The 27,620-nt window shown below is 41.5% G+C and overlaps 1 protein-coding gene across 1 annotated transcript in view; it reads right to left on the bottom strand.

The window, feature by feature from the left end:
• The window catches only part of ADAM9 (ADAM metallopeptidase domain 9), a 621,882-nt gene that overhangs the window by 30,934 nt on the left and 563,328 nt on the right, over nt 1-27,620 (bottom strand). Inside the window, exons 19-20 of the mRNA XM_053718079.1 lie at nt 16,940-17,081; nt 1,048-1,321 (exon numbers count right to left, since the gene is read on the bottom strand). Coding sequence (XP_053574054.1) covers nt 1,048-1,321; nt 16,940-17,081 — 416 coding nt within the window. The remainder of the gene's footprint in view (nt 1-1,047; nt 1,322-16,939; nt 17,082-27,620) is intronic.

Below are 27,620 nucleotides of genomic sequence, written 5' to 3' on the forward strand. Positions count from 1 at the left end.
CTAAATAAGTGTTAATATCAATCGATTTAGCCCAAAAAAAGTCTACAGTTTAAATAAGCCCTTGTGAAGCCCTTATTTACAATCGAAATAAACATGGCTTACCGGATCCCATAGGGAAAATGACAGCTTCCAGCATTACATCGTCTTGTTAGAATGTGTCATACCTCAAGCAGCAAAGGACTGCAAACTGTTCCCCCAACTGAAGTTAATTGCTCTCAACAGTCCTGTGTGGAACAGCCATGGATTTTAGTTACGGTTGCTAAAATCATTTTCCTCATACAAACAGAATTCTTCATCTCTTTTCTGTTTCTGAGTAAATAGTACGTACCAGCACTATTTGAAAATAACAAACTCTTGATTGAATAATGAAAAACTACAGTTAAACACTAAAAAACTCTAAGCCATCTCCGTGGAGATGTTGCCTGTACAACGGCAAAGAGAATGACTGGGGTAGGCGGAGCCTAGGAGGGATCATGTGACCAGCTTTGCTGGGCTCTTTGCCATTTCCTGTTGGGGAGGAGAATATCCCACAAGTAAGGATGACGCCGTGGACCGGACACACCTATGTTGGAGAAAAGTAGGTTTTTTTTTTTTTTTTTTCTGTAGTGTAGCTTCCCCCACCACCTGCCTGATCTTTTTTATCCTTTTTTTTAAATTTGTACTCCAACTTTTTCTGTAGTGTAGCGGTTCCCACCCGCTCCCCCCCCGTGCGCGCCCCCAGCCATCCCCGCGTGCACATGTCTTTCGCAGTCTATGGTAGCAGTGTTTGCAACTATGTATATCATTGCTATAAATATTGTTGCAAACACTGCTGTCAGATGGCTAGACACATGCAACTCACCAAGAGTTATTTTTTAAACAGGATACCAAGAGAAAATTGATAATAGAAATTGGACATTTTTTAAAAATATCATGCTCTATCCAATTTGTTTACATTTAATTTTGGCTTTACAGTCACTTTAATATAAAAATATATTTAATTTTGACTTTTAAGATACATTGAATGTTTTAATTTTATCAGTGTTTTTTGACATACACACTACTTACTTTCTTATTAGTATGAGAGGTAGGTGTGACATTTTGATGTGGTGTTGAAGGCGGCACATTTCTTGGAGGACCAGCTGAAGTAGGACCTCTATTTGGAATGGAGCTTGATATATCCATGTGAGGACGAGAAGCTGGTGGCACCCTGGCTGGTTGTGAATGTTGCATATTTTGCGTTGGTACCTTAACTGGCCCTCTACCTTCCCTGCTTGGACTTAAATGTCTAGCTGGACCAGATGATTGCTTCTCAAATTCAGATTGTTTCTGTCTGTCAACCCTATAAGACAGAGAGATCAATAATGCATAACTATTATACAATGTTAGCTAATTATATAATGTTACACAAAAATACATTTGTTTAATTATATGTAATACTGCACACAACACACAGTACATTATTGGAATTTATAAACAGGTTTGAAAACATAAAGGATCCTATTAGTTGGATCCATTTCTATTCCTCCCCCCCCCCCCAACTTATTTTCCTTTTATTTCCCTTAAACCTGTTAGGACAGCTTTGGAGAGGACATTTACATAGCCAAAAGAAACTGAACCGAAAGGAGGAGACCATTAGGACAGAAAATCCAAAGCATTGAAAATAAAATTTATGTTTGCCTGATTACGCACTAAGACCCGCAGAACTTTCCAGCCAAAAGCAGCTTTAAAAGGAGTATACACAAATAGATACAATTTCAAAATTGCACAAAGAAGACCAAGTAACTGCTTTGCAAATCTGATCAATAGAATCCTCATTACAAAAGACTCAAGAAGTGTCAATTATTCTAGTAGAATGAGTAATAATGCTGCTCAGGGGGAGTTTTCCAAGTAACTAAATATGTCTTACGAATTAAGGCTTTAAGCCAAGCAGCTAAAGTAACAATCATAGCATTTTCACTCTCACAAGGCTCAGAAAAATGAACAAACCTGAAAGCTTAAAAACCCTTCTAGCGGAAGAATTAGCTAGAAAAAAAAACAAAATTTATTCTTACCTGATAAATGTATTTCTTTTTTGAAATGGTGAGTCCACGGATAATCATCAATTACTGTGGGGAATATCACTCCTGGCCAGCAGGAGGAAGCAAAAAGCACCACAGCAAAGCTGACAAATATCACTTCCTACCCACAATCCCCCAGTCATTCGACCAAAGTAAAAGAGAGAAAGGAAGTAACACAAGGTGCAGAGGTTTATATAAAAAAAAACCTGTCTGAAAAATACAGACACCGTGTCAATCAATAAATAAATTTATCAGGTAAGCATAAATTTTGTTTTCTTTCTAATGACACGGTGAGTCCACGGATCATCATCAATTACTGTTAGGAATCAATACCCAAGCTAGAGGACACAGATCATAAGGGAGGGACAAGACAGGTAATCTAAACAGAAGGCACCACTGCTTGCAGAAACTTTCTCCCAAAGAAACCTCAACCGAGGCAAAATAAATTTAAAGAATTAAGAAAAAAAGAGCAAATAAGACAAAGTCGCAGCCTTACAAATCAGCTCCACAGAGGCCTAATTCTTGAAAGCCCAAACAAAATACATCGTCCTGGAGAAACGAGCTGTAGATCTCTCAAGGGGCTGCTGTCCAGCAGACTCATATGTCAAAAGAATAACACTACTCATCCAGAGAGACAGAAAAGAAGCAAAAGCTTTCTGGTCTTTACATCTCCCCAAAGGCAAACAAACAAGGCAGAAGACTGAAAAAAAACCTTGAAGCCTGCGAATAAAAAGATAACACGCATGACGAGTAAGTTGTGTAGTAACCTTTCCATATGAGAAGAAGGGTTAAGACAGATGGAAGGAACAACAATTCCCCGAGAAACATTCTAGTCTGAAAACAATCGCTAGAGAGAAAACCAAACTGATACTGAGAACTGCCTTATCCAAAAGAAATAAGAGATAAGGAGAGTCACACTGCAAAGCTAATAGTTTAGAAATTCTCCGATCAGAAGAAAAAGCAGTAAAAAAAAACAAAAAAAAAACTTTCCAAGATAATAACTTAATACCTATGGAAAGCATAGGCTCAACGAAGCCTGGCTAAAACTATAACAAAGTAAAGACTTCAAGGGGGAGAAACTGATTTAAACAAAGGCCTGATACTGACCAGAGCCTGAAAAAAGATAGTACATCTGGCTTGTCCGCCAGACACTTGAGTAGAGAAATGGGAAAAAAAAAAGCAGAGATCTGACCCCTAAGGGTGCTGATCTCAAGGCCTTCCTGAAGAAGATAAATCATTGGATCCTGACCTCCTTCCAGGAATATCTATTAGCTACACACCAATAAGATTTATGCCATTCATAAAAAATCCTCCTAGTAACAGGCTTGCAAGCCTGAACCCAGTACTCAATAACCAACTCGGAAAAACCACGCCTGGTTAAAACCAAGCGTTCAATCTCCAAGTAGTCAGCTACAGAGAAGCGAGAGTCAGATGAAGGAAGAACCCCTGAAGCAGAAGATCCTCCCTGAGAAGAAGTCTCCACAAAAGTAGGGACAACATCTCTACTAGATCTGCATACCAGATCCCGCAAGACCACGCAAGAACTATAAAAAAAACACTGATGCTCTCTCCAGATTGATACGAGCGACGCCTCGTGGGAGAGAGCAAACAGAGAGAACAGGAAAATGAACCTGAAATCCCAATGAACCGCTCGAGCATCTTCGGAGCGGCCAGGGAGGAAAATACCACCAGATGAAGCAACTGCTCCAGGAAAGTGGAAGGCAGAAAGAAGCAATTGTGAGCATCTGCCCACAAACATCCAAGTCACCTCCTACATGGCAAAGGAACTCTGAGTGCCTCCCGGTTGCAGATGAAAACCATTAAGGAGACTTAAACCGACTGGAATCAAAGAGTCATCAGTACATTAAAATCGCTCTCAACTCCAAGAATTTAAAGTGGAGAGCAGACACTATTCATAAGCTCTGCGCCTTAAACGGACACATACAGACTCCCAGCCCAGCAGGATGATGTCCGAAGACACATGACCCAGGAATGTCCTTAAAACCCATGCCTTGATACAAATACACCCGAAACTATCACAGGGAATTGCCACAGGTGCGGTGGATCAAACCACTACACAAAATTCCTTGAAGGCTAAGCAAGAAACATGGATTTGTAGGAAAAAAAATATTGAAAATGCAGAACAAGAGAGGCCTAAAGTTGCACCTCAAAGTCACAGACAGGCTACTCAGCTGACAAAGCTTCAGCCACAAAGCCTGGCGGCTAGTACCGTCAAGTCTAGAAAAACCTAACGTTTTAAATGAACAATAAACCTCCAGCTTCTTACCCATGTTAGAGAAAAAGCTAGATTAACTCTTCAGAGATCTAAGTTCTCTGAATTAAAATAGAACATTCCCTTCTACTAGGGACACCGTGCATTTCAAGAGAGACAACGACAGTAAATCCAGAAAAGGACGTGAAACAGGAAGAAATGTCCCAAGCTTCTCTATAAACATTCCTATGAATATCTCACAGCACGTCTAGAACCCTTACACAGAGAAAAGGAAATTATAGAACTGATAAAGTTCACAAAACTCTGAAGGAATGACAACGATAGGGAATCTGAGTCGGCTAAGACTTCCTGACAATCTAAGAGGCTTTGAAGCAACCAACTGAAGGATAACACTTCAGTAACAGATGAAGGAATTAAACTGTCCAGATCTGAGATTTTAGCCTCAGAAACTACCGGCGAATCCTCCTCACTAACTTAAAAGAAAACAAACCTGCGTAGCGGCATGTGGAACAGAAACCCTCTAAACTGAGACTTCAAATGTCCTCTTGCCTATTCCCTGTAGGAAAGGAAAACAGACCAAGCCAGAGATACCGCAGAAGATACCTGAGCTTGCAATTTTTGTATGCAAATACACTCCTCCAGGAGATTTAGAGGAACCGCAGGGCACTGCATTATATGCCATAAAGGCTTGGGACGTAAAAGGAGAAAGCTGTGGCAGTGCCTTAACAGCATCATCCTGGGAGACATGAAGTTCAAACCAATCTGTACATTTAATAGCATTGCTAAACCAGAGATACAGAAAAAAATAAATATTTAAACTAATTCATAGGGGCACAAGACTCTCAAAGAAAATCTTTATGTCTTTAAAGATTTCATGTAATAATGAAGAACAGACGTACAATAAAACAGATTTTACCTCCAAAGCCAAAACACCCTTTTAAATAATTAAAATACAATTTATTAAACCTAGTTCCCAGACCATATGATCCCTACTGGGACCTAATGACAACTCCTACTGAAACACAAGCACACATTTATGTGCTGTCTATAGCAGCTGCACTCTACAACTGCAGCGCGGGCCATCTATAGCAGCTGCCTTCTGAAACTGCAGCGTGTGCTGTACATAGCAGCTGCACTATACAACTGCAGCGCTCAGATGTTGAGAGAGAGAGAGGGAACTATAGCAACCATCTCAAACAGACATCTGGAAAACAAGGCAGAGTCCCCAGAAACCCTGTAATACCGGATGAAAGGATTGTCTGCTGATAAAATCCGCTTCCCAGTCCTCCACACCCCGAATGTGTATTGTTGACAGCTAACAGCTGTGGGCCTCTGCCCACTCCAGAATCAGAGATGCTTACCTCATTGCTAGGGAACTTCTTGTTCCCGCCCTGGTGATTGATGTAAGGCCACCCAGAAGCACTTCAGAGCATTGAAAATTGCCCGAAGTTCCAGAATGTTAATCGGGAGGGAGCATTCCTCCTGAGTCCACAGGCCCTGTGCCTTCTTGGCACCCCAAACAGCTCCCCATCCTGATAGACTTGCGTCCATAGTCACAATCTCCCAGGATGGTCTTAAAAAAGATGTCCCTCGGGACAGATGATCTGGACAGAGCCACCAATAGAGCGATTATCTCGACTCTCCGCAGCAGGAGGCTTACAGGCAGCAGACTCCGTCTCAGAAAGTTCATCCTCTGAAGCCTCAGCGTGCAACTCATTCTCGGATAACTGAGACAGAGCAGCAAAATCCAATAAATTACATGATGACTCCGGGGCAGGAGAGCTATGTTTAACCTTTCGCTTGCGTTTAGCAGGGCGGGGTAAAGCACCGATGGCCGCAGACACCGCCATTTGTAACTGCGCGGTGAAATCTGGCGGCAAAGGGCCCCCTCCAGATGGGGGATTAAGCGTGCTACGGGAAGCTGCGTGTGTAGAAGGAGATGAATGTTGGGTATGCACCTCATGGGTCGGCGAGTCATCAGAGGTGGACGGCTCAATGGTACTAAAAGGGTTAACCTTCTTTGACCGAATAACGTTGTCAAGGCATGTGGAACATAACTGAGAGGGCGGGCATACCAAGGCCTCCTCACAATATAAACAGGTATTACTATTTGGAACAGAGGGAGTACCCTCTAATACATCAGAATCCTTCATAGCTTAAGCTAATAACAGCAGGACACAGAAAATAAACAATCTTTATTTCTCAAAAACTGCACCTTTATACTCCCAATGGCTGGGGCACTCACCACCTCCTAGACCCAGACAATACAGAGAAATAGCATCTTCTCCGACAGCCAGATCGGTCAGGAAAGAGGAAATGAAAGTGAGACCACTCCCGGTCACATGGTGTGCAAGGCAGGACCCCCCTGCTATGAGAAAAACAAAAGTTATGCTTACCTGATAAATGTATTTATTTATTGACACGACGAGTCCACGGATCATCTAATTACTATTGGGAATATCACTCCTGCCCAGCAGGAGGCGGCAAAGAGCACCACAGCAAAGCTGTTAAATATCACCTCCCTTCCCTCCCCAGTCATTCGACCGAAGCAATAGGAGAGAAAGGAAGCAACAAGGTGCAGAGGTGTCTGAAGTTTATAACATACCAACAACCTGTCTAAAGAACAAGGCGGGCCGTTGGACTCGTTGTGTCAAGAAAGTTATCAGGTAAGCATAAATTTTGTTTTCTTTCTAATGACACGACGAGTCCACGGATCATCTAATTACTATTGGGAATCAATACCCAAGCTAGAGTACACAGATGATAAGGGAGGGACAAGACAGGGAACCTAAACGGAAGGCACCACTGCTTGAAGAACCTTTCTCCCAAAAGTGGTCTCAGCCGAGGCAAAAGTGTCAAATTTATAGAATTTTGAAAAAGTGTGAAGAGAGGACCAAGTTGCAGCCTTGCAAATCTGTTCCACAGAAGCTTCATTTTTGAATGCCCAGAAAGAGGAAACAGCCCTCGTAGAATGAGCCGTAACTCTCTCAGGAGGCTGCTGTCCAGCAGTTTCATAGGAAAAGCGAATGATACTCTTCAGCCATAAAGAAAGAGAAGTAGCCGTAGCTTTCTGTCCCTTACGTTTCCCAGAAAATACCACAAATAGTGCAGAAGACTGACGAAAATCCTTAGTCGCCTGTAAAAGAATTTTAATGCACGTACCACGTCTAGATTGTGCAGAAGCCGTTCCTTCTGAGAAGGAGGATTAGGACACAAGGAAGGAACAACAATCTCCTGATTAATGTTCCAGTCTGAAACTACTTTAGGGAGAAACCCTAATTTAGTACGTAAAACCACCTTATCTGAATGAAAAATAAGGTAAGGAGACTCATACTGTAATGCAGAAAGCTCTGACACTCTACGAGCAGATGAAATAGCAACAAGAAACAAACCTTTCCAAGATAACAACTTAATATCTAAGGAATACAGGCCTGATCCTGACCAAGGCCTGACAAAATTATTGTACGTCTGGGACGTCTGCCAGACGTTTATGTAACAAAATAGATAAGGCAGATATTTGACCCTTTAGGGAACTTGCCGATAAACCCTTTTCCAAACCTTCTTGGAGAAAAGACAGAATTCTAGGAATCCGAACTCTACTCAAGAGTAGCCCTTGGATTCACAACAGTATAGATAAATACGCCATATCTTATGGTAAATCTTTCTAGTCACAGGTTTATGAGCCTGAATCATGGTCTCAATGACCAATTCCGAAAATCCACGCTTGGATAAAATTAAGTGTTCAATCTCCAAGCAGTCAGCTTCAGAGAAACTAGATTTGGATGAAGGAAGGGTCCTTGAAGTAGAAGGTCCTTCCTCAACGGAAATCTCCAAGGTGGAAGAGATGACATCTCCACCAGGTCTGCATACCAAATCCTGCGAGGCCATGCTGGTGCAATGAGGATCACCAACGCCCTCTTCTGCTTGATTCGAGAAATGACTCGAGGTAGAAGAGCAAACGGAGGAAATAGGTATGCAAGACTGAAATTCCAAGGTACCACCAGAGCATCTATCAGTACAGCCTGAGGGTCCCTTGACCTCGACCCATACCTCGGAAGCTTGGCATTCTGCCGAGATGCCATGAGATCCAATTCCGGCTGACCCCATTTGAGAATCGGGCTTGAAAACACTTCCGGATGGAGTTCCCAATCCCCCGCGTGAAAGGTCTGCCTGCTCAGGAAGTCCGCCTCCCAGTTGTCCACTCCTGGAATGTGGATCGCCGACAGACAGCAATTGTGGGTCTTCACCCACTGAATTATCTTAGCTACCTGTGTCATGGCTAAGGAACTCAGAGTTCCTCCCTGATGGTTGATGTAAGCCACTGAGGTTATATTGTCCAACTGGAACCTGATGAACCGGGCGGAAGCTAACTGAGGCCAAGCCAGGAGAGCATTGAAGATTGCTCTCCACTGAGCCACTGATGGCCGAGGAGAGGACTGAAGTGCTAGGCAAGAATTAAAAATCTTTGATTTTCTGACTTCTGTTAGAAAAATTTTCATTGATAAAGAGTCTATTATGGTTCCCAAGAAAACTACCCTTGTAGTTGAAACTAAGGAACTCTTTTCCAAATTCACCTTCCATCCCTGCCATACAACTTCGATCGGCCGACCAAGCCCTCGCTGTCATCCCCCGCATCAGGAAAACCACAGCGGGAGGCAGATCCTTCTCTCACCTGGCTGCCAAGACTTGGAACACCCTCCCGCTGCACCTTAGACAAGCTACCGCCCTAACTAAGTTCAGAAAGGACCTCAAGACCTGGCTCTTCGACTGAACTGCAACCCTCAGCGCCTTGAGACCCTTACGGGTGAATAGCCGTGCTTTACAAGAACCCAATAGATAGATAGATAGATAGATCTGTGAGACCGCAGGAAAGATAACAACATTTCCGTGTGTGATCTTGCTTGTTGAAAGGAAGGCGCCTGAACCAGAATGTCGTCCAGATAAGGTGCCACTGCAATGCCCCGCAATCGGAGCACCGCCAGCAGGGATCCTAGAACTGTTGAGAAAATTCTGGGAGCTGTGGCAAGACCGAATGGAAGAGCCACAAACTGGAAGTGTTTGTCTAGAAATGCAAACCTTAGAAACTTGTGATGGTCCCTGTGGATAGGAACATGCAGGTATGAGTCCTTTAAGTCCACCGTAGTCATAAATTGACCCTCTTGGACCAAAGGAAGAATGGAACGAATAGTTTCCATCTTGAAGGACGGCACTCTGAGAAACTTGTTTAGACTCTTGAGATCTAAAATTGGTCTGAAGGTTCCCTCCTTTTTGGGAACCACAAACAGATTGGAATAGAACCCCAGACCCGTTCCTGCATTGGAACAGGAACTATCACTCCCAGGTCAGAGAGGTCTCGTACACAGTGTACGAAAGCCTCTTTTTGTCTGGTCTACAGATAATCTTGAAAGCAGAAACCTGCCACTGGGAGGAAAGGTCTTGAACTCTAGTTTGTATCCCTGGGATACGATGTCCACTGCCCAGGGATCTTGAACATCTCGAACCTAAGCCTGAGCGATGAAGGAAAGCCTGCCCCCCACAAGATCCGGTCCCGGATCGGGGGCAGGCCCTTCATGCTGTCTTTGACTCAACAGCAGGCTTCTTGGATTTCTTTTTCATTGTTCCAAGACTGATTCAGTAAGACTTGGACTGCTCCTGCTTGGAGGAGGGAGTGGAAGAATTTCCCATGAAATTTCGAAAGGAACGAAAATTACTCTGAAGTCCTTTTTGTTTACTTCTCTTATCCTGAGGGAGGAAATGTCCCTTACCTCCCGTAATATCAGAAATTATCTCCGTCAAACCAGGCCCAAACAAGGTCTTTCCCTTGTAAGGAATCTACAAAGGTTTAGACCTAGATGACACATCCGCAGACCAAGGTTTTAACCATAAAGCTCTGCGAGCCAGTATGACAAAGCCTGAAATCTTAGCTCCCAGCTAAATTACCTGAAGGGAAGCATCTGTAATAAAGGAGTTGGCCAACTTAAGGGCCTTTATACTATCCTGGATTTCTTCGAGGGGAGTGTCTGTCCGAATAGAATCAGACAACACATCAAACCAGTATGCTGCCGCACTAGTGACAGTAGCAATGCAAACCACAGGTTGCCATTGTAAACCCTGGTGTACATACATTTTCTTGAGCAACCCCTCTAACTTCTTATCCATAGGATCCTTAAAGGAACAACTATCCTCTAAGGAATAGTTGTTCTCTTGGCTAGCGTGGAAATTGCCCCTTCCACTTTGGGTACCGTCTGCCAAGACTCCTTAATAGAATCTGCTATAGGAAACATCTTCTTTAAATATAGGGGATGGAAAAAAAGGGATACCTGGTCTCTCCCATTCCTTAGCAATAATCTCTGTAGCCCTATCAGGTACAGGAAATACCTCCACCATGGATGGTACGTCAAAGTACTTGTTTAGTTTACTAGACTTCTTAGGATTGACTACGACGGTAGTGTCGGAGTCGTCCAGGGTAGCTAAAACCTCTTTAAGTAACAGACGGAGGTGTTCAAGCTTAAACCTGAAAGAAACAACTTCAGTATCAGTTAAAGGTATTACACTGTATGAATCTGAGATTTCACCCTCAGATGCTACCGAAATATCTTCTTCTTCAGGTTTCTGGGAAGAAACATTCGGAATAGCCACTACTGTGTCAGTAACCTTATTAACAGATTGATTACATTTCCTCTTGCACTTTCTCCGCAGCATGGGAAAAGCAGACAACACATCAGATACTGCAGAGGACATGAGGCTAGCGATGTCTTGCAATGTAACTCCAGACGGAGTTAAAGAGGAAGCGCAGGGGCACTGCATGTGTGGGCGATACTTGGGACACTTGAGGAGAAAGCTGCGGCATATATTGAACATTGTCATTAAACTCCTGGACAGCATCCAAATACAATTTGTGGAAATACAAGGAAGATTTCCACTAAAGAATGCGAATATAGCACTCACTGTCCTGACTATAAGGCGGGTAAGAATGGCCTTAATTAAAACATAACTTTTAATATGATAAAATAAAAAAGGGATTACATGAACTTTAAAACTAATGGAAGAAATAGTTATAAGTGAATAACCTTAATATAAATGAATCATAGATAAAGGCCTCTGAGGTATGATAGCCTTAGTAAATATTAGGTTATATAATTAACTTGAATAAATAATATTCTATCAGTATTGCAATGGCTATGGGTTGCATACGTAGCTAGATATCAAGTTTATGTTACATGTGTAGCTAAGTATTGGAATCAACAGGTAGGTGTATAGATAGGTAACCCCCTGTTTGTAATTCCAGTACCAGGTATATAGTCAATATTGCAGGTATGCTGCTACGATCACAGCAAGGGCTAATTGCTATAATACATAGATTTGAATGTCTGGCATCTAAATAGATGATATGATCTCACTTGGCTCTAGAACATATGGCGTGCTTCTAGGGGACAGAAATAGCAGTATATAGATATATATCCACTAAATAATAAGTGTTCATAAATAGGTTCAATCTCATATGTGGATAAAAAGTACGATATTTCTAATATTATTGGATTGCTGAATCATGTATCAAGTATAGTTTACTGATTATACCAAAGTTGGAAAGTGGTATGTAGTGCTTGTATACGTGTAACTGAAAGCCTTCTTATTACATAAGCTACTAGAATACACTAGGTAGCCTATTGGTGACAGATAAATCGTTGCATATTCATTACGGTTGTGGTAGTGATATCAATACACTATGTATAAGACTCTTCTGTGTTCAGGTGCTTACGACGTATTGCATTCAATTATTAGTGGTTTGTAATTAAGTTTTTGCTCATTTTATTACATCGTTTATATACAATCCTCGTTTAAGGAACTTTAGTGATGATCGTGTTTTGATCAGTCCCTTGATAGAAGCATTAAGTATTGGTATCTAGGCAAACTGTAATAGCAAAGTACTGGCAGTAATACTTTCAAACTACTCAGGTTAGAGATCTCTTAGGGTCAAATATTTATAAGTTAAGTGATAAGCGTAACACATTGTATCGTGGTTTATATTAGTATAAATACCATTATATTATTCTCCGGCCGATACTGTGATATATAGGTACAGCTACATAGTCAGTGGATAAAATGAATTTGATGTCAAATTCATATATGATATGATTTTTCAAATCACAGTCAATTTAACTTATGCGTTCAATAAATGACTTGCTTATAGCTGCCAATGTCTGTTTATGATAGTTCATATAGTGAGTACATTAGACTCCAGTATGTGTACAGACGATTTATTAGGGTGTTAAATTATCATATAATATATCTTAGAATAAATGTTCTATCGAGATTGGTTTCGATAGATATTTGGTATCCTCAATAATAACGTTCTGTCTTACTGACATTTAAATTGTAAGTCTCAAGCGCATATTAATGAAATCACTGCAGTTAAATATCCGTTCTATTATCCACTACTTTTCTGTTAACCTGGTATATCACTATACAGATTCTTATCCTAACCGGATGTAATTATTATATTGTTTTGTAGCTATTATGCTGTTATTGTTACAGTGTTTGCCGAGGCCAGATACTATTCACCATATTCTTCTATCAGCGTCAACCCCATATAAGTATCGATTAACAAATACACTAATGAGTAAGTATAGTTAACAACTTAAGATCTATGATTATAGCGTTCTACCCCCCAAGGAGCTAACGCAATTCAACAGTGGTAGCAACTGATATGATCGGATCAAGTTTGGAGATAACTATTTTTCCGTTTAAAAAAGAGCTCCCATAGCTCTATATAACACTCCTAACGCGTTTCGCCCGTAACCTGAGTAGTTTGAAAGTATTACTGCCAGTACTTTGCTATTACAGTTTGCCTAGATACCAATACTTAATGCTTCTATCAAGGGACTGATCAAAACACGATCATCACTAAAGTTCCTTAAACGAGGATTGTATATAAACTATGTAATAAAATGAGCAAAAACTTAATTACAAACCACTAATAAGTGAATGCAATACGTTGTAAGCACCTGAACACAGAAGAGTCTTATACATAGTGTATTGATATCACTACCACAACCGTAATGAATATGTAATGATTTATCTGTCACCAATAGGCTACCTAGTGTATTCTAGTAGCTTATGTAATAAGAAGTCTTTCAGTTACATGTATACAAGCACTACATACCACTTTCCAACTTTGGTATAATCAGTAAACTATACTTGATACATGATTCAGAAATCCAATAATATTAGAAATATTGTACCTTTTATCCACGTATAAGATTGAACCTATTTATGAACACTTATTATTTAGTGAATATATATCTATATACTGCTATTTCTGTCCCCTATAAGCACGCCATATGGTCTAGAGCCAAGTGAGATCATATTATCTATTTAGATGCCAGACCTTCAAATCTATGTATTATAGCGATTAGCCCTTGCTGTGATCGTAGCAGCATACCTGCAATATTGACTATATACCTGGTACTGGAATTACAAACAGGGGGTTACCTATCTGTACACCTATTGATTCCAATACTTAGCTACACATGTAACATAAACTTGATATCTAGCTACGTACACAACCCATAGTCATTGCAATACTGATAGAATATTATTTATTCAAGTTAATTATATAACCTAATATTTACTAAGGCTATCATACCTCAGAGGCCTTTATCTATGATTAATTTATATTAAGGTTATTCACTTATAACTATTTCTTCCATTAGTTTTAAAGTTCATGTAATCCCTTTTTAATTTTATCATATTAAAAGTTATGTTTTAATTAAGGCCATTCTTACCCGCCTTATAGTCAGGACAGTGAGTGCTATATTCACATTCTGTAGTGGAAATCTTCCTTGTATTTCCACAAATTGTATTTAGTATCTTTTGTGCGAAGCACCCCTCCCCGTATATACCTATACAGCACCTAGCTGTTAACAATTTTAATTTACCACTGTGTTATTATTGGGGAGTGTGTCCGTTGGTGGTGCCATCACTCTAACAATTAGAAACGAATCCTGGACAGCATCCGCCTTAGACAATGTTTGCTCAGAAAAAAAAAGTCTATCCCTGTAACTTAAAGTTCTCTCAATACATGAGGAACAGAAAGGGATTGGTGGTTCCACATTAGCATCAAAACATAAAGAACATGTAACATTTTGCAGGGCCTCTTGGTCCATCTTAACTCCCAATGGAACAAATTACCCCTAAATAAACTAATATTTTTGATAAAATGAAAATACAACAAAACGTTACTGTCTCTTTAATTTTTAAAACGTAACCTTTTTTTTACTTTTTTTTGCAGCAAGGTAACAGATAATAACACACAGACTCTCCAAACAACCTCTACACCTCAGCTTACCTTTGCTGAGGTGCCTACCTGCCCTGTTGACAGCGGAAGAATTCCCTTTTAGTAGAAGCAATCCGGACTCGTCTTAGTATCACATTGAAAAGCTGTCCGGATTAGTCCTAAGCGTTTTCATGCACTTCCCTGCGTCTGCAAACTCAGCTAACTGTGTAGACACAACTCCGATCCGGAAGAGCAGTAGAAAAAAGGCGCGCAACAGTAATTGCCGCCTCAGCTAGCCCCGCCCCTCGTGGGAGTCATAAAAAAATAACCTCCCGGTCAGTAAAATGGCTCTTACAAGCAAACCGCCGGAAGAAGTGAACACCACACTAAACATGAGCCCATTAAACTCCTCAGCCCCAGTGCCTGCTATAACGAATACTGCCTTATGAAATATGTCCCCCAAACATATAGGGGAAATTCTGTGTCCCAGTAAATAAAGTGCCAAATTTTTCCTGCCTTTAAGCCCAGATAAAATAAAGTCAGCACTTACCTCATAGATCTGCCAGGCAGCAAGGCAGCTCACTAGGTTTGAGAGGTCCTCTCCCTCACATGGACCAGTGGAAAAAGAAATAAAGACTGAATAATCTTATTCAGGCTTTCAAAGTTAGGGCAGCATAAACTACATGGGAGGCGCAGTGAGAATTATGTCCCAAAAGTTCCCATTTCTCTAAAGCAACCACTGCTCTACTGAAGAGACTGATATGGACTACGGCTACACCCTAGAACAAAGCAGCACAATCTTGCACTACTTAAAATCTTGCTTGAAGAATCTTTTACTAACACCTAACTTTACCACTTCCTTGCTTTAACATAGGCAAAGAGAATGACTGGGGTTGGAGGGAAGGGAGGTGATATTTAACAGCTTTGCTGTGGTGTTCTTTGCCGCCTCCTGCTGGGCAGGAGTGATATTCCCAATAGTAATTAGATGATCCGTAGAATCGTTGTGTCATTAGAAAGAAAAGTGCGCCAAGCTACAAGCTGTGCAGCAGTCAAAGTGAAGGTAAAAACCTGTGTGTTCCAGCCCCATAAACAGTCTATGAGCCCAAATAAACTCACACATAAAGCGGCATAAAATCAAAGCATCACATTTGATTAATCCCCACTGTTCAATAATCCCCCTCAGGAGATATTAACTCATGATTATATTAAGATAAAAGGAGCCACCCTGTGACCCTGTCTTCTAGCGTTTTCAACATATGAAAAAGTTGAAACCAGAATCCATGCTGTGGAACAGAAACACAGCCTCTCAAGTGTGACAGTCTTGTAGCATCGCTCCTGACATGGGGGCCCATTTATCAAGCTCTGGATGGAGCTTGAGGGCCCGTGTTTCTGGCGAGCCTGTAGACTCGCCAGAAACAGCAGTTATGAAGCAGCGGTCTAAAGACCGCTGCTCCATAACCTGTCCGCCTGCTCTGAGTATGATCGGGTTGACACCTCCCTGCTGGCGGCCGATTGGCTGCGAATCTGCAGGGGGTGGCCTTGCACCAACAGCTCACAAGAGCTGCTGGTGCAATGCTGAATACGGAGAGCGTATTGCTCTCCTCATTCGGCAATGTCTGGCGGACCTGATCCGCACTGTGGGATCAGGTCCGCCAGACCTTTGATAATTATCCCCCATGGACTTGAGTGAGAAAACAAGCAGGCAGTGAAACTCGTCAACACTGATTGCTTAGGAGTTGTTAGCAGGCAGTCTGGATGGTTTCGCAGAAAGATTCTCCCTGCATCCCCAGACTCTAACTTTCGTCAATGCTCTCACTGAGAGGCTGACAAGACTACTTAAAACTCCAGTCCCATATCGAAGGGCAGATACCGCTCCTAAGGAACTACTCTGAATCTTCTGAGACTTCTCTGCCATCCTCCTGTGATGAAAGGCAAAGAATGACTAGGGGAAGTGGGAGAGGTATTTATTCCTTTGGCTGGGTGTCTTTGCCTCCTCCTGGTGGCCAGGTTCAGTATTTCCCAACAGTAAGGAATGATGCCGTGGACTATCCTTATATGAAGAAGGAAAACAGAAACAAAACAGGGATCATTGAGATCTTGAAAGGCTGATGTTGTCTTCTTTCAACCTCATCTACAAAGTTAATAAAACAATTCACCAGACTGTTCAATGTTAAACCCTGTTCTTTAAGGTCTTCTCCGATTGCATGAACACCTTTATTTGCAAATGAGCATCATCAATGACAAAAAACTATTTCTATTTTAAAATGTGCTTTGTTCTTTTGGTGTCCTTTGTTGAAAGGCATGCCTAAGTAGACTCAGGAGCAGCAATGTACTATACACACACCACACCTAGGGTAAAACAGCAAGGATTAAATATCTGGTTTAACTTACTCATGGGCCTGTGACCTTTTTTTCCTGCAGAACCTTCTTTTCAGTTCATTCCTTCGGAAAAACACAAATGCACCAAGAAGCAGGAGTGGAACGACAAGAAAAAAGAAAACAAGCAGCCCATCTCTCAGCGATGTGTCTTTATCTAATGTAAGAAAAAAATATATATTATTTTAATGCTAAGAAGAACAAAAATGTCAATCGCTAATATCTAATATTGTTTTTATAGTTAAATACCTTTATTATATAGATATTTTACTACTACTATCTGTCATGGAATAATGGAAATTTAGAACAAAAATTAAAATATATAATTTTTGCTTACCTGATAAATTAAATTCTTTCATGATGGTGAGAATCCACGAGATCATCACATGTGGTATTAAACTCCAATCCACTACGAGGAGGTAAACCCCCCCCCCCCCCCTACATACAAACGTCTGAAATTAACTGCTGGTAAGAAATCATGCTAAGATCTCATTTAAAGGGACAGTCAACACCCAACACAACTTAATCCCATACCTTAGATCCACAAAAGAAGATGCGCCTGCACCGCATCTCATGTTCAATACCTCTAACATATGTGTAATCGTCCAAAGCACATACGATTTTCTCCTGTAGATATGGCCGCCAAACTTCCCCCACCGTTACGTAGGAAGTTTCATTTTAAAGGCATCCGCCAATCAGAATCCAATCCTTGGTTGGATTCTTTACATGCGTTCACAGTGATTTGCAGCTGCACTTTCTATTTCTGCTTGCGAGTGGACATAAATTATAATGCGCATGCGCATTATCAAAGGAACAGTGTCACCGTGAATGAGCATGGAATTCAATAGAGAAGGTGAGGAGGAGTTTTGCAGCCATATCTACAGGAGAAAAAAAAACTGTATGTGCGTTGGACGTTTACACATATAACTTTACTATTGGTATTGAACATGGAATGCGGTGCAGGCACATTTTTTTTGGTGGATCTAAGGTATGGGATTAAGTTGTGTCGGGTATTGACTGTCCCTTTAAAAACCATCGGTTCACATTCGATTGGTGGACACATTTAAAAAGGTACAGTTTTTTTATTCTATATACACATAAATATACACAACTCTTAATTACATTCTATCGATCAATATAGGTTAATATCATTTGATGTAATAGTAAAGGTAAACAACATAATTGTTCTATATTACAGTGAATCACATAAGGGGGAACATATATATATATATATATATATATATATATATTAGGGATAGACCAATATCGTTTTTTCAGGGCTGATACCGATAATCAGCCGCCTTTCAGGCCGATAGCCGATATCAGGGGCCGATATTCTGTACCATGTAATTGAATGTCTCTTTAATGTGCTATGAGCCTATGAGGTCACAGTTGATGCCAATTTTGTAAATTACCATCAACTGTGACCTCATTCATAGCACATTAAATTTTACAGGAATGAAAGTTGAATTTGCAGAAATGTAAAAAAACTATTCAACACTAAAGAAAGCTGCTGAGAAATATTATAAATAATTACTACAGTAGTAAAGTACAAAGAAATACATGTATGCTGGACAAATTATGCTTGTTAGCTACCAAAAAACATTTTACTATGATGTCTGCTAAATCATTAGTGACAGCAAACATTAATTAGTTTAATATAATTCCAGTAAATGATGTTAGGAGTCATATATAATTTAAGTGACAACACATTTCCTTTTTAAGTGCTTAACTACCAGACAAGGGGTGCAATATATATATATATATATATATATATATATGTGTCATGGATACCAGACAGCTAAGGCTACCCCTCACCCCCCTACAACCTCACTCCTATTGTTTCTCAGTGGTTTTGGGCTCCTCAGAGCAACCACAATCTCTGGAAGCTTTTGTTTGTATGGTTTTGTGTTCCAATTTTGTTTAGAGAAGAGCTGGTCTATGACCTGGAAAACCCTCCTAGGCTGGCTGGGCTCCTGGAACTCCCGGTCGGCAGCCTCACAACGGACACCCGACCTAACCCCTCTCAGGCTGTCCGGGCTCCTGGAACTCCCGGTCGGCCACAGGACAGCAGGACACCCGCTAACTTTACCACTGGTCTCTCCAGCAACCATGTGCCCCAGAGCTCCGCTCGTTTGGGGATTAGTAGCCCCTAGGGAGGACAAGAGGTGGGGGAATTACCGGAGGGGAGATGTTTTGGGAACCTGGGGTTTTGGACACCCCCCCATCCCCTATAAATTCAACGGGCTGTATCTCCGGTCCCCAATAATGAATCACCAATTTTTGGACTGTGGCATCTGGGGACCTGGAAGTGCCGCCGCTCCCCCGGGATCACCCCAAAACCGTCACCTCTGTGTCCTGGGATTCTGTGGGACTATGGTTGCTATGGAGGCGCTGGTCAGTCTGGAGGGGCGGGAATGGTGGGAAAACTGTGGCATTGTCTTCTGTTCTTATCAAGATAAGTGTGTGTATAAAAGATGTGTGTTTTGCTCAATAAATCAGTTCTTGTTTCACCTGAATGCTAGTCTGTCTAGTTATTTGGGTGGGCTCCAGCTAAAATCACTTTCCTGGGCTACATAGCAGCCTGTTCCAGGCAGAGAAAGGACACTCTGGCAGAGCTACCTAGTCTGGGTAGCTGGAGTCTGCCACAGGGTGGGACCCTGAATACTGATGCTGTCAGGCATCAGGGGTGGCTACAGGCTGTGGTCACTTGCTAGCTACATAGCTGCAGTCGGCAGGGAGGAAGCAGGACCCGTATGGCGGAGCTACCCAGTCGGGGTAGCCGGGGTATCCGTCACAATATATATATATATATATATATATATATATGTGTGTGTGTGTGTCTGTGTGTGTAAGCAGGTCTCATTAGTGTGGGATATCATAAAATAATCTGTGTCTTTGTAGGGAAATACGTGTCCTGGGTGCAGACAGGCACTTCTGTTCAGCAAAAGCAACTTACATTAAAAAGTGCCTCTTTTTACCAACTAGTGGTGTGTTTAGCGGAGACTCTGTAAGGCTGGTTCCTATATCTGCTTTTTTATTGTTGGACACAGAGAATTTCTGGAATGGAGTGGGTTATTTAGAACGCCATAATCAGACGTGTTTTAAAACTTTTTATAATTGTGAACTCAAGAAAAAAGTCTAAGGGATGTGGAACCTTTCAGAAGTTTATTTAACCTCCCACCACTGTAACGCAAGATCTTGGTTACAACGTAGCGTTGTATATAAATAGAACAAAGCAGAAGTAATGTAAATAATGGATTTATTATACAATTATATACAATGGAGTGACTGTATACATTATACATTAGAGTATCTGTATCTCTTTAGACTATCACCTTCTTGCTGTGTGGCTCGTGGTATATTTATTATGTATAATATATATAATATACCACTAGCCACACAACCAGAAGGTGATAGTCTAAAGAGATACCCTAATGTATATTCACTCCGGTCCACAGGGAGTAAGAGGGAGAGCCCCAAACTAGGCAGTGATATCTTTGCCCAAATGTGTTAATGCACTGCAGAGGACATTAAATAAATAATGCGTGGCCGGCAGTGCAGAGGTACTACAGTACACATCTTACCTCTAGTCCTCTACTGCTGTGAGCTCCGCCTGCAGGGTTCGTAGGGGTGACGTTGAAGACGTCATGACGTGGTGCGGCAGCGCAGCTCCGCAAATGCTATCCATAGGAGCAAATTTAGTGAGTGTGCTGCGCAGGGACATATCGGACATATCGGTGAGTTTGGGGCCGATATCGATAACGTTAGAAATCAGGGATATTGGCAGCCCCGATTATCGGTCGACCCCTAATATATATATAAATAAAAGCATTGGATTGGGGCACAGTGCATTATACATTTACTGCACCCTTTTACATTCAGGTTATAATTCATATATATATTTTTTTTTTAATCAAAGATTTTTATTGAGGCAATACAAGAAAAAGAAAGAACATAAACATAAAATACATTTTACATCTCTTTGATAAATTCTGCATACAAGACATTGTTTAACCATTGGACAATGAAACCTTTACATATAAGAGAATGAAGAAATCTTAATTCAGATATTATATGAGTATCTCACTATCTTTGTGGACAAAAGGCTAAAGGTGAGGGTGGGAGGGGGGGGGCGGAGCCATAAGTTATATTGGGTGAGCCCCTCTCCTGGGGAAATGTCAGCTATAGACGATGCGGGAAAAAGGAAAAGGGGTATGACCCGCAGGCAACCAGTACCGGCGGGAAAGGAAGGAGAGGGGCCCAGCAGTGACAGATAATTTGTACAAGCCATCTCAATATTTTCTTGAGAAAGAACGATAATAAGGCTTGCAGAGTAATTCTCATATATATCCTTAGTATAGAAAAGATGGTAGCTATAAGTAGGAGTGGCATCCCAATTGAGATAGAGTATAGACTGTCTCTGTAAGGTCCTAGCTGGGATGTTATTAGCCAGTATGCATCACCTTAAGGCATTCAACAATAACACAAGCCCGCGGACATTTGGAAACTAAGATATGTAAATGAACCTATTATATACATAATCTGCATTATTTAGATTGTATTATTGGGTCTTAAGAGGACAGTTATGTCAATAATAGAAACTAATGCTTGCAAGTGTTACAGTACAAGGAAGCAGGGGTTACTCATCCCTAGCCTATGAGGGAGTTGCCTGTATTAGGAACAAAGACACTTTGATTATCATGACATTTATGTTATGGTGTTAGGTATAGCTAGCTATACAAGACTAAGCACCAGTTCACACATCTCACATATCAATAGCAAGAAAAGCAGATGTAATTTAGGATATAGCATAACAAGAAAGCTTTCTGAGGACATAAACACATGCCCAAGGATATATACATATCATCAATACCTTCTGCGCTCTAAAGTAGTCTACTACAATACGTAGTGACAAACTTACTGAAAGATAACACAAAATAAAACTGTAAAGCATTGTCCAGCATACTTGAATAAAACATAAGATGAACAGTGGCGTCCTGGAGTGTATAGAACAAAAGTACAGTATTATTACATGAGACAATCCCATCTCCCAAAACATTACCCGTAGAGGTGGAGAGCACTGAGTTTGCCCTATAGTGTGAGAGGGGAATATATAGAAACCGATATTCAACAGTATGCTTAACTCTAAAATATGAAATGCAACTAGGGGCTCATAATATAACATAGATAAATATTGACCTAGGGGCGTGGTATGTGTTGTTTGAAAACATAAATATATAAAATTTGTGACGCGCCTAGGTTCCAGTTAACTAATTAACATACAGTAGAATGAAAGTGAGGGCTGCAAAATCTAATGTAGACATCATTCTGTGTTAAAAGTTGTAGCTTTGTTGGGAGCTACGCATAACATCAAGATACACACTGCACAACTGTTATAGCATATAAGTATCATAGCAGTATAAGGCAAAAAAAACCCCAAAAGGAACAAAACAAGCACTCATGAAGAGGTTAGACCAATGGTCCACATGAAAGGGAATATCAGAGTCACGCAGAGGAAAGTTCAAAGCTTATAGAGCATCAGCCTATACCAATTCTAAATTGCGGCAGCTTGAGAACCGCTGTACAGACCAGGGTTAACGCCACAAAAGGTTTCCAGTGGCAAACGGCTGCTACCGGCTGGATGAGCTGCGGGGGTTGAGTGACCATCTATATAGTGGTGTACAGGTCTCTCTGTCCACTCCTAGAAGCGCTCAAAGCCGACATAGGAGACATGTGTACAGCCACAAGAGGCCGTACTGATGTAGGCAGGGTTAGAATATCGGGTTCCACGCCCAATGGAGGCAAGGTTGCCGGGTATGCTCTCTCCCAGAGTGATTTGTCCCCACTAGTCATATTAAACTGTAGCGTTGCGGGAGAACCCTTGCATTCCTCACCCTCCAACCTAGAAGCCGCCATGTTGAAAGCATCTGTGGCCGTAGTAAAGTCCATGCTAGCTGCCGTTACTGCTGTTGAAGTAATTTCCTCGCTAGGCTCAGCTCTGCAGGCGAGTGCTAGGTCGTTGAAGTTACGCTGCATTTTCTCTCCTAGGCTGTCGAGCAATGCCAAAATCTGTAAATAGGAGTCTTCCATCCTTGGTGATATAATAGCTGGGTTTACTTATATCAGGCTGCGGCTGTGAAGCCAGCGATCGCTTCCTTCACGTGGTCGTTGCAATCTACTCAGACCCCAATAAAATCCTGTTAGGTGCCCAGACCAATAGCTGTTTCACCTATGCGTAAATTTAGGTCTGATGTCTTTCTTTAAGGGATCGTAGCGTCTATGCTGTCCTTGCTATAGTGGCGATCCCTCGCCTCTACAATGGGCCGATTCTGTAGACTAAATGAGTAGATGGGTCAAATAGACTACCCTGTCCTCCTTGCTTTACAGGATAAGTCCCCTTCTTGATACGCGGTAAGCGGTTATTCTGTGGCCTATATATGAGCCGATATTCAGAGGAACTGCTCCGCTCTACTCCCTCAAGAACAGCATGTCAGCGTCCAAATAATGCTCTCATATGGGCTTTGAGACATAAATCCAGTTAAATCATTTGAAACTTGTATTTTAGAGCTCTATGATATATTTTTAAAAGTTATAAGCAGGAGCTCTCGACATCTGCGTCTGCCTTGTTTCGTAGTTGGCTCCGCCCCCCCATTCATATATATTTTAAGGCAAAAGTTTAATTTCCCAAAAGTTACACCTGCCTATCATACATATTTGCATTATGCTAGGACGACCATGTATTGATGTAATAATTACACTCTACTAACAATAGTTAATAAAATCATATTCAGAATTTAGTCCCCCTGGTAAACCTGTATGCAGTCTAAAAAACTCAAATTGATGCTTACCTGATAACCGGATAAATTATTTTCTTTCCTTGGCATGGAGAGTCCACAAATCCATTCTAATTACCGTTACTAGTGGGAATTCAACTCCTGGCCAGCAGGAAGAGGAAAAGACCATACCAACAGAGCTGTTACTTCCTTTACCTAAAATCCCCAGTCAACGGTATAGAGGTGTCTGAGGTTTAAACAAAAAAAGCCCTCTTAAATCAAATTGAGGGCGGGTCGTGGACTCTACATGCCAATGAAAGAAAATAATTTATTAGGTAAGCATACATTTTGCTTTCTTTTCCATTGGCATGGAGAGTCCACAAATCCATTCTAATTACAAGTGGGAACCAATACCCAAGCTAGAGGACACAGAATGGAAGGGCGGGAGAACAAGACAGGCAGACCTAAAGCCGAGGCCAAAGTATCAAATTTTGAAAAAGTATGCAATGAGGACCAAATGGCCGCCTTGCAGATTTGTTCAACAGAAACTTCAGTTCTGAAGTCCAGGAAGAAGAAAACAACCCTAGTGAAATAAGCTGTAATTCTCTCAGAAGGCTGATGTCCAGCTGTCTCCTAAGCCAACCTGATAACACTCCTCAATCTAGAGAGAAAGCGTAGAAGGGGCCGTTTGACCCTTACACTAACCAAGGAAAATAACGAACAGAGCAGATGACTGCCTAAATCCTTAGTTGGTTGAAAGAAAAAAATTTGAACACGCACAACATCCAGGTTATGCAACAGGCGTTCCTTCTGAGAAGACAAGACAAAAAGAAGGAACAACAATTTCCATATTTATATAGTGATCCAATACCACTTTGGGAAGCAATCCCAACTTAGTACAAAGAACCGCCTATCTGCATGGAAAATAAGGTAAGGGGGATCGCAATGCATAGCCGAAAGCTCGGAAACACTGCGTACCGAAGAAAAAGCTAATAGTTTCAAAATGAGCGTGATGCAAAACTCTAAGAACAAGTATAAGACCCCATTGAGGATTAACAGGATTAAACACAGGCCTGATTCTGACAAAGGCCTGAACCAAAGATTAATGTTTCGCAGGTCTACCAGATGTTCAGAGTAAAAGAAAAGACAGAGCAGAAAACTGACCCTTTAGAGAACTGACTGACAAATTTTTCCCCAGGCCATCTTGAAGAAAAGATAAAATGCGGGGATCCTCCCCCAACTCCAAGAGAAAACTCTAGAATCGCCCCAATAAAAAGGGATTTACGCCATACCTTAAGGAAAATTATATGAGTAACAGGATTACATGCTTGGAACATGGCAATAAATGACCTTCTCTGAAAAAAAACGTGCCTAGCTAAGACTAGGCGTTCAATCTCCAAGCAGTCAACGTCAGAGAATCTAGATAAGGGTGGGGGAAGGGACCCTGAGCAGAAGGTCCTTTCCCAGAAGCAACCGCCAAGAGTTAGGAAAAGATATCTTCATCAGATCCACGAATCAGAGCCTGCAAGGCCATGCAGGAGCTCTTAGAATCATAGACGCCCCTTCCTGAATGATACAAGCTATTACTTGAGGAAAGAGAGCAAACGGAGGGAACAAGAAGGCCGGTCGGAATGGCGTCAATGTGTAAAACATCACAGAGAAAACGACATTGTTTACAAATAACAATATGGCCCTTTCTGTATTTAATGCCACCAAAAACTGTATAACGGCGCATTAGGATGTGTGAGAAAAAAAAATCAATCCAATCCCTCCCTGAGAGGAGTTTGATTCTGCAGAAAACCCACACAGCTACCTCACATACAGCCGGAGCTCCACAGCCGATAGAGGGTAAAAGGCTTAACTGTCCAAGTCTAGATATCAATGGAAAGGAATACAATTCACTTATGAAGGAGATTAAACATCCTCAAAATATACTGTGCCCTAAAAAACTATATTAGGATCTCAAATTCTATTAAAACAGACCTTACGGGGATAAAAGTGTGAAAGATATACCACTCTGATAATCTGTCCCCACAAACCATAAGCCTGATCCTATTTTAGTTCAGACCGACAATGGAAGCTGCAAAATCCCTGAGAGAAACAAATAGCTGCTCTGCCGCAATATATCCCAAACTAGTGGATAAATAATAAAATACAGACCCCTCCAGAGGGTAGCAGATCCCACTAGGTCCCTGATATCCCAGTCCTTCCACCATGATAACTTCCTTTAAAGTAAATAAGAAAGGACTTACCCTCCATGGTCTTCTGCTGTGGAGTAGTCACAGCAGCTCCAGGTCTGTCAGCCTCACCCGACCGCTGACAGGAATCCGAAGACACAAGAAAAAAACATAAATTATGCTTACCTGATAAACTCATTTCCATCTGTATGGGAAGAGTCAACAGCTGCATTCCTTACATGTGGGAAATACTGAACCTGGCCACCAGGAGAAGGCAAAGAGACCCCAGCCAAGGCTTAAATACCTCCCAACTTCCTCATAACCCCAGTCATTCTACAGAGGGAACAAGGAACAGTAGGAGAAATATTAGGGTGAAAAAGGTGCCAGAAGAAAAAATTTCAAATTTAGGGCCGCCCATCTGAGAACACGGGCAGGAGCTTTGGACTCTTCCCATACAGATGGAAATTAAATTATCAGGTAAGCATAATTTATGTTTTCCATCTTAATATGGGAAGAGTCCACAGCTGCATTCCTTACTTGTGGGAAACATATACCCAAGCTCTAGAGTAAACAGAATGCTAACGGGAGGGAAAAAAGAAAGGCGGACCCTAATCTGAGGGCACCAAAGCCTGCAAAACCTTTCTCCCTAAGGCTGCTTCAGCAGAAGCAAAAACATCAAACTTGTAAAATTTTGGAAAAAGTATGTAAAGAGAACCAGGTAGCCGCCTTACAAATCTGATCCATAAAGGCCTCATTTTTGAAGGCCCAAGAGGAAACCACTGCTCTCGTAGAATGAGCCGTAATCCTCAGAGGATGCTTATGTCCCGCAGTTTCTATGTCAAACGGATGACACTCCTCAGACTAAAAGATAAGGAAGTCGAAGAGACCCTCTGACCCCTACTCTTCTCGGAAAAGAGAACAAACAGAGAAAGAGGTTTGTCTAAATTCCTTCATCACCTGAAGATAGAACTTCAAGGCACAAACCACATCCAGAATTACGTTGTAAAAGTTCCTTCGACGAAGAAGGATTAGGACATAAGAAAGGAACCACAATCTCCTGATGTTGCGAATTGACACAACCTTAGGAAGAAAACCTAACTTGGTTCGGCATAAAAAGACAGATAAGGAGGGACGCATTGCCAGGCAGCAATTACAGATACTCTGATGGCAGAAGCAATAGCCAGTAGAAAAGGAACCTTCCAAGACAACAATTTAATGTCTACTTCATGCATAGGCTCCACGGAGCCCGTTGCAAAACCGTAAGGACAATATTTAAACTCCAAAGAGGAGCCTTAGATCTAAACACAGGTCTGATCCCAGCAGAGACACAGGTCTGATCCCAGCAGAGCTTTAACAAATGGCTGCACATCTGGAAGCTCTGCAAACCTCTTGTGCAGTAAAACAGACAGGGCCGAAAACTGTCCCTTCAGGGGACTAGCAGAAAAGCCCTTCTCCAGTTCATCCTGGAGAACAGAATAAGTAGGTCCTCCACACATAATGATAGATGCAACGAGCAACCAGCTTACGAGCTTGAATGAGAGTAAAAATAACTCTCTCAGAAAACCCTCTCTTGGCTAGGACTAAGCGTTCAATCTCCACGCAGTCAGCCTCAGAGAATCTAAACATTGATGAACAAAGAGACCTTGGTCAGAAGATCCCTGCGACAAGGTAACTTCTACTGAGGAGATGATGACATCCCCACTAGATCTGCAAACCATATCCTTCGCGGCCAAGACGGAGCAG

Source organism: Bombina bombina, chromosome 6, assembly GCF_027579735.1.
Source record: "Bombina bombina isolate aBomBom1 chromosome 6, aBomBom1.pri, whole genome shotgun sequence".
Lineage (NCBI taxonomy): Eukaryota > Metazoa > Chordata > Amphibia > Anura > Bombinatoridae > Bombina > Bombina bombina.